Source organism: Larimichthys crocea, chromosome X, assembly GCF_000972845.2.
Source record: "Larimichthys crocea isolate SSNF chromosome X, L_crocea_2.0, whole genome shotgun sequence".
NCBI classification, from domain to species: domain Eukaryota; kingdom Metazoa; phylum Chordata; class Actinopteri; family Sciaenidae; genus Larimichthys; species Larimichthys crocea.
This window is the reverse complement of record NC_040020.1, coordinates 27,482,682-27,488,615: the sequence shown is the minus strand read 5'-3', so window position 1 is coordinate 27,488,615 and position 5,934 is coordinate 27,482,682. Positions and strand designations below refer to the sequence as shown.

Sequence of the window (5,934 nt, the reverse complement as noted above, 5' to 3'; positions counted from 1 at the left end):
TTTGCCAGCAAATTGTTCTTTTTTTATCTGCAACTTAGATCACCTTAAAGGCACACGGTGCTCTGGCACAACAACCGCTACCCATTCACCCACTACACAAATTACTTGCCACACGAATTAAAAAGAGAGGTGTAGTGTCTGCATTTTATAATTTTTTCGTGGAGGCCTCCTATAATGAATTACCAGTTGACAGAATATGGAGGTATGACTGCCCCAACTCTTATTTTGATTGGTCTTTGATTGGAGAGGCTTCCCGCAAAAATTGAGTGGGGGTGGTGCGTTTTCTTTAAAAAAAATTTATTTTTTTATGTGTTTTTTTGGTTTGGTTTAATTTTGCTTGCACCTATGAAGTGCAAGGTTAATGTAATTTGGTTTTTACAGTCAATTTTGTACTGTTTTCTTTAATGTCAATTAATAAGTCATGTTCTTTGGTTGCAACTTGTATTCTTTTAAATAAACATTTGATCACAGGCAAGAAGCTTTGTATTTGCAAAACATGTGGGAGACTATTAATTTCCAGTGGTTCATGGTCAGAACTGAAGAACTCACTGACTGACTGTTTTGTGTGACCATATGAGAAGTCCTATTGCTCTTTAATGTGTCTTATTTTTGCTGTTTTACACTGTACACTACTTCACTGTGTCTGATTTATAGCTGAATTAGCTAATTGAATTATAAGAATTTGTGAAATGTTGTTTTTTATACATATGTATATTTATAGATACACACACACACACACACACACACACACACACACACACAAACACACACAATACTGAAATAAATATTTACAGTCTAAATGTTGTGTACTTTTTTTTGGAGCACTGCTAATATACAGCTCTGTGATCAACACTGCTTGCTAAAGTTCTGACGTGTCACGATACAGAAAGAATGGATTAAACAAAATGACATTTAAATTGGGTCAGAGAGTTATATAATAAACAATCATCTTTACTTCTTTCACTTGTCTCTTCTGATTGAAATAGATGTATTCATTAAAAGCTTGTTGGTCCACTGAAACTGAATAGCTGACTGTATCTTCAACAAGAGAAAAAGAAAATAGCTGTCTGCTCGTAATGCTTTGTTTATGTGTGATGAGCAAACATCTTTTGTTACAGATTGTGCTGATTATTCCTGAAAGTTTACAACATTTACTGATGATATTAAACGCACCAGTTTTCATTCAAATACCATCAACTGAAAGCGGAACATTATAACTCTGCACATCCACCGTCGGAACTTAACAGTGTGACATCCAGCGGAAGTAAACAAACACTACAGCTGTTAGCAGCGTTAGCTCTGTGCACGTGACGTTATTGAATGAAGTGAAGACGGTATTGTAGCGGTGACACAGTTAATTATTTCATTTGTAATTAAGCAACAATGTCTTCAGTTGAGTGTTTGAGAGAGTTTGTCAACGAGCGACTAAATGCTGCTGCTGAAGAAATATTTGGAGTTTTTCAAAAAACTATCGTCGAGTACGAAGAAGAGATCTCTCGTCAGCGCAAACTGCTGGATATCGTTTGGAAACCTGAAATAAAGTTACACAGGATAGGTGTGTAAAACTTTTACTGGTTAATCATTTATAATCATAGTTGTTAGATTCATCAGTAACGTTACTGCTGCTAATTTACTCGCATGTCTGCATTTCCTCTTCACCATCACAGTAGTATCATATTCCTCTTGTTCTCTGTCCCTCCAGATCTCCAACAGCAACATGTCTGTAAGGAGGAAGAGGAGGAGGTTCTCACTGACCAGCAGCTCTGTAACCAGGAGAGGAGCTCCAGTCTGGACCAAGAGGACCCAGAGCCTCTACAGATTAAAGAGGAACAGGAGGAGCTCTGCACCAGTCAGGAGGGAGAGGAGCTTCTGCTGAAGGTGGAGGTTAATACCTTTGTGGTGACTCCTACTGAGGAGGAAAGGGACCACAGTGAACCAGAACCTGAAAGTGACTACAATGAACCAGAACCTGAAAGTGACCACAGTGAACCAGAACCTGAAAGTGACCACCAGCTGCTGTTGAACAACTTTTATGCAGCTGAGAGCCAAGATCAGAAAGGATACAAGCATGAAGACTCTACTAGAGATGTAGAGTCAGAACAAAACAATCAACAATATGAAAACAAAAGTCACAGTAACATTGTCTACAAACCTAACTTGTCAGGGGCTGACAGTAATATTCACAAACAGTCTTTTAAATGTAACACTTGTGGAAAGGATTATAAGTATAAGTCATGTCTTCTGAGACACATGAGAATACACACAGGTGAGAAGCCGTACCTTTGCAACACCTGTGGGAAAACATTCAGTGACGTGTCAGCATTGAAAAAGCATCAGAGAAGACACACAGGTGAGAAGCCGTACCTTTGCAAAACATGTGGGAAAAGATTTTGTACCAGTGACTCATTGAAAATACATCAAAGAGTTCACACAAGTGAAAAGCCGTATACTTGCACAACATGTGGGAAAGCTTTCACACAGGGATATCATTTGACACTACACAGACGCATCCACTCATGTGAGAAGCCGTATGTTTGCACAACATGTGGGAAAGCTTTCACACAGGGACATAGATTGAAAGTACACAGACGGATCCACACAGGTGAGAGGCCGTACTTTTGCAACACCTGTGGGAAAAGATTCAGTACACATGGCTCACTGAAAATGCATGAGAGAATCCACACAGGTGAGAAGCCGTATGTTTGCACAACATGTGGGAAAGCTTTCACACAGGGACATAGATTGAAAGTACACAGACGGATACACACAGGTGAGAGGCCATACCTTTGCAAAATCTGCGGGAAAACATTCAGTGACGTGTCAACATTGAAAAAGCATCAAAGAATTCACAAAAGTGAGAGGTCGTATACTTGCACAACATGTGGGAAAACTTTCAGACACCAAAGTGCCTTGACAGTCCATATTAGACGCATCCGCACAGGTGAGAAGCCGTACACATGCAACATGTGTGAGAAATTATATTGCCACATATCTGACTTGAAAAAGCACATGAAAATACATACAGGTCAATAGCCGTTAACTTGCAAATCATGGCACCTTTTACACATGGTGGTTACTTTACAGTCCATGAGAAGAGCCAACACTGGTGAGAGACCTTTGCAATGTTTGTCAAAACCTCTAAGATGCAGACAAGAAGCTTTGTGTTTGCAAAACATGTGGGAGAGTATTCATTTCCAGTGGTTCGTGTTCAGAACTGAAGAACTCACTGACTGACTGTTTTGTATGACTGTATGAGAAGTCCTGTTGTATATAAATGTGTCTTAATTTTGCTGTTTTATACTGTACACTACTTCACTGAGTCTGATTTATAACTAAATTAGCAAAACTGAATTATCAGAATTTGTTAAATGTTTTTTTATACATAATATGTATGTTTGTATACACAGACACACAGAGACATACTGAAATAAAGGTTTACAAAGTCTAAATGTTGTGTACTTTTTTGGAGCACTGCTAATATACAGCTCTGTGATCAACACTGCTTGCTAAAGTTCTGACGTGTCACGATACAGAAAGAATGGATTAAACAAAATGACATTTAAATTGGGTCAGAGTTATATAATAAACAATCATCTTCACTTCATTCACTTGTCTCTTCTGATTGAAACAGATGTATTCATTAAAAGCTTGTTGGTCCACTGAAACTGAATAGCTGACTGTATCTTCAACAAGAGAAAAAGAAAATAGCTGTCTGCTCGTAATGCTTTGTTTATGTGTGATGAGCAAACATCTTTTGTTACAGATTGTGCTGATTATTCCTGAAAGTTTACAACATTTACTGATGATATTAAACGCACCAGTTTTCAATCAAATACCATCAACTGAAAGCGGAACATTATAACTCTGCACATCCACCGTCGGAACTTAACAGTGTGACATCCAGCGGAAGTAAACAAACACTACAGCTGTTAGCAGCGTTAGCTCTGTGCACGTGACGTTATTGAATGAAGTGAAGACGGTATTGTAGCGGTGACACAGTTAATTATTTCATTTGTAATTAAGCAACAATGTCTTCAGTTGAGTGTTTGAGAGAGTTTGTCAACGAGCGACTAAATGCTGCTGCTGAAGAAATATTTGGAGTTTTTCAAAAAACTATCGTCGAGTACGAAGAAGAGATCTCTCGTCAGCGCAAACTGCTGGATATCGTTTGGAAACCTGAAATAAAGTTACACAGGATAGGTGTGTAAAACTTTTACTGGTTAATCATTTATAATCATAGTTGTTAGATTCATCAGTAACGTTACTGCTGCTAATTTACTCGCATGTCTGCATTTCCTCTTCACCATCACAGTAGTATCATATTCCTCTTGTTCTCTGTCCCTCCAGATCTCCAACAGCAACATGTCTGTAAGGAGGAAGAGGAGGAGGTTCTCACTGACCAGCAGCTCTGTAACCAGGAGAGGAGCTCCAGTCTGGACCAAGAGGACCCAGAGCCTCTACAGATTAAAGAGGAACAGGAGGAGCCCTGCACCAGTCAGGAGGGAGAGGAGCTTCTGCTGAAGGTGGAGGCTGATACCTTTGTGGTGACTCCTACTGATGAGGAAAGGGACCACGGTGAACCAGAACCTGAAAGTGCAGCTGAGAGCCAAGATCAAAAAGGATACAAGCATGAAGACTCTACTAGAGATGTAGAGTCAGAACAAAACAATCAACAATATGAAAACAAAAGTCACAGTAACATTGTCTACAACCTTAACTTGTCAGGGGCTGACAGTAATATTCACAAACAGTCTTTTAAATGTAACACTTGTGGAAAGGATTTTAAGTATAAGTCAGATCTTGTGAAACACATGAGAAAACACACAGGCGAGAAGCCGTACCTTTGCAAAACCTGTGGGAAAAGATTCCATATCGTAAAAGCATTGAAAAAGCATCAGAGAATCCACACAGGTGAGAAGCCATATGTTTGTACAACTTGTGGGAAAGCTTTCACACAGGGATGTCATTTGAAAGTACACAGACGCATCCACACAGGTGAGAAGCCGTATGTTTGTGCAACATGTGGGAAAGCTTTCAGACACCAGAGTGGCTTGACAAAACATATTGGACGCATCCACACAGGTGAGAAGCCGTACACCTGCAACCTGTGTGAGAAAGCATATTGCCACACATCTGACTTGAAAAGGCACATGAAAATACATACAGGTCAGTAGCCGTTAACTTGCAAATCATGGCAGCTTTCACGCATAGTGGTTATTTTACAGTCCATGAGAAGAGCCAACACTGCTGAGAGACCTTTGCAATGTTTGGCAAAACCTAAGATGCAGGCAAGAAGCTTTGTGTTTGCAAAACATGTTGGAGAGTATTCATTTACAGTGGTTCTTGTTCAGAGCTGAAGAACTCACTGACTGTTTTGTATGACTGTATGAGAAGTCCTATTGCTCATAAATGTCTTATTTTTGCTGTTTTATGCTGGACACTACTTTGCTGTGTCTGATTTATAACTAAATTAGCGAATTGAAGTATCAGAATTTGTGAAATGTTTTTTTTATACATATGTATGTTTGTATACAGAGACATACTGAAATAAAGGTTTACAAAGTCTAAATGTTTTGTACTTTTTTGGAGCACTGCTAATATACAGCTCTGTGATCAACACTGCTTGCTAAAGTTCTGACGTGTCACGATACAGAAAGAATGGATTAAACAAAATGACATTTAAATTGGGTCAGAGTTATATAATAAACAATCATCTTCACTTCATTCACTTGTCTCTTCTGATTGAAACAGATGTATACATTAAAAGCTTGTTGGTCCACTGAAACTGAATAGCTGACTGTATCTTCAACAAGAGAAAAAGAAAATAGCTGTCTGCTTGTAATGGTTTGTTTATGTGTGATGAGCAAACATCTTTTGTTACAGATTGTGCTGATTATTCCTGAAAGTTTACAACATTTACTGATGATATTAAAA

General features: G+C 38.8%; 1 protein-coding gene across 1 annotated transcript in view; it reads left to right on the top strand.

Moving 5' to 3' along the window:
* Positions 1 to 814: 814 nt before the first annotated feature.
* The window catches only part of LOC113746555 (zinc finger protein 883-like), a 26,260-nt gene continuing 21,140 nt past the window's right edge, over positions 815 to 5,934 (top strand). Inside the window, exons 1-3 of the mRNA XM_027282649.1 lie at positions 815 to 1,555; positions 1,703 to 1,755; positions 1,930 to 2,770. Coding sequence (XP_027138450.1) covers positions 1,384 to 1,555; positions 1,703 to 1,755; positions 1,930 to 2,770 — 1,066 coding nt within the window. The 5' untranslated portion in view covers positions 815 to 1,383. The remainder of the gene's footprint in view (positions 1,556 to 1,702; positions 1,756 to 1,929; positions 2,771 to 5,934) is intronic.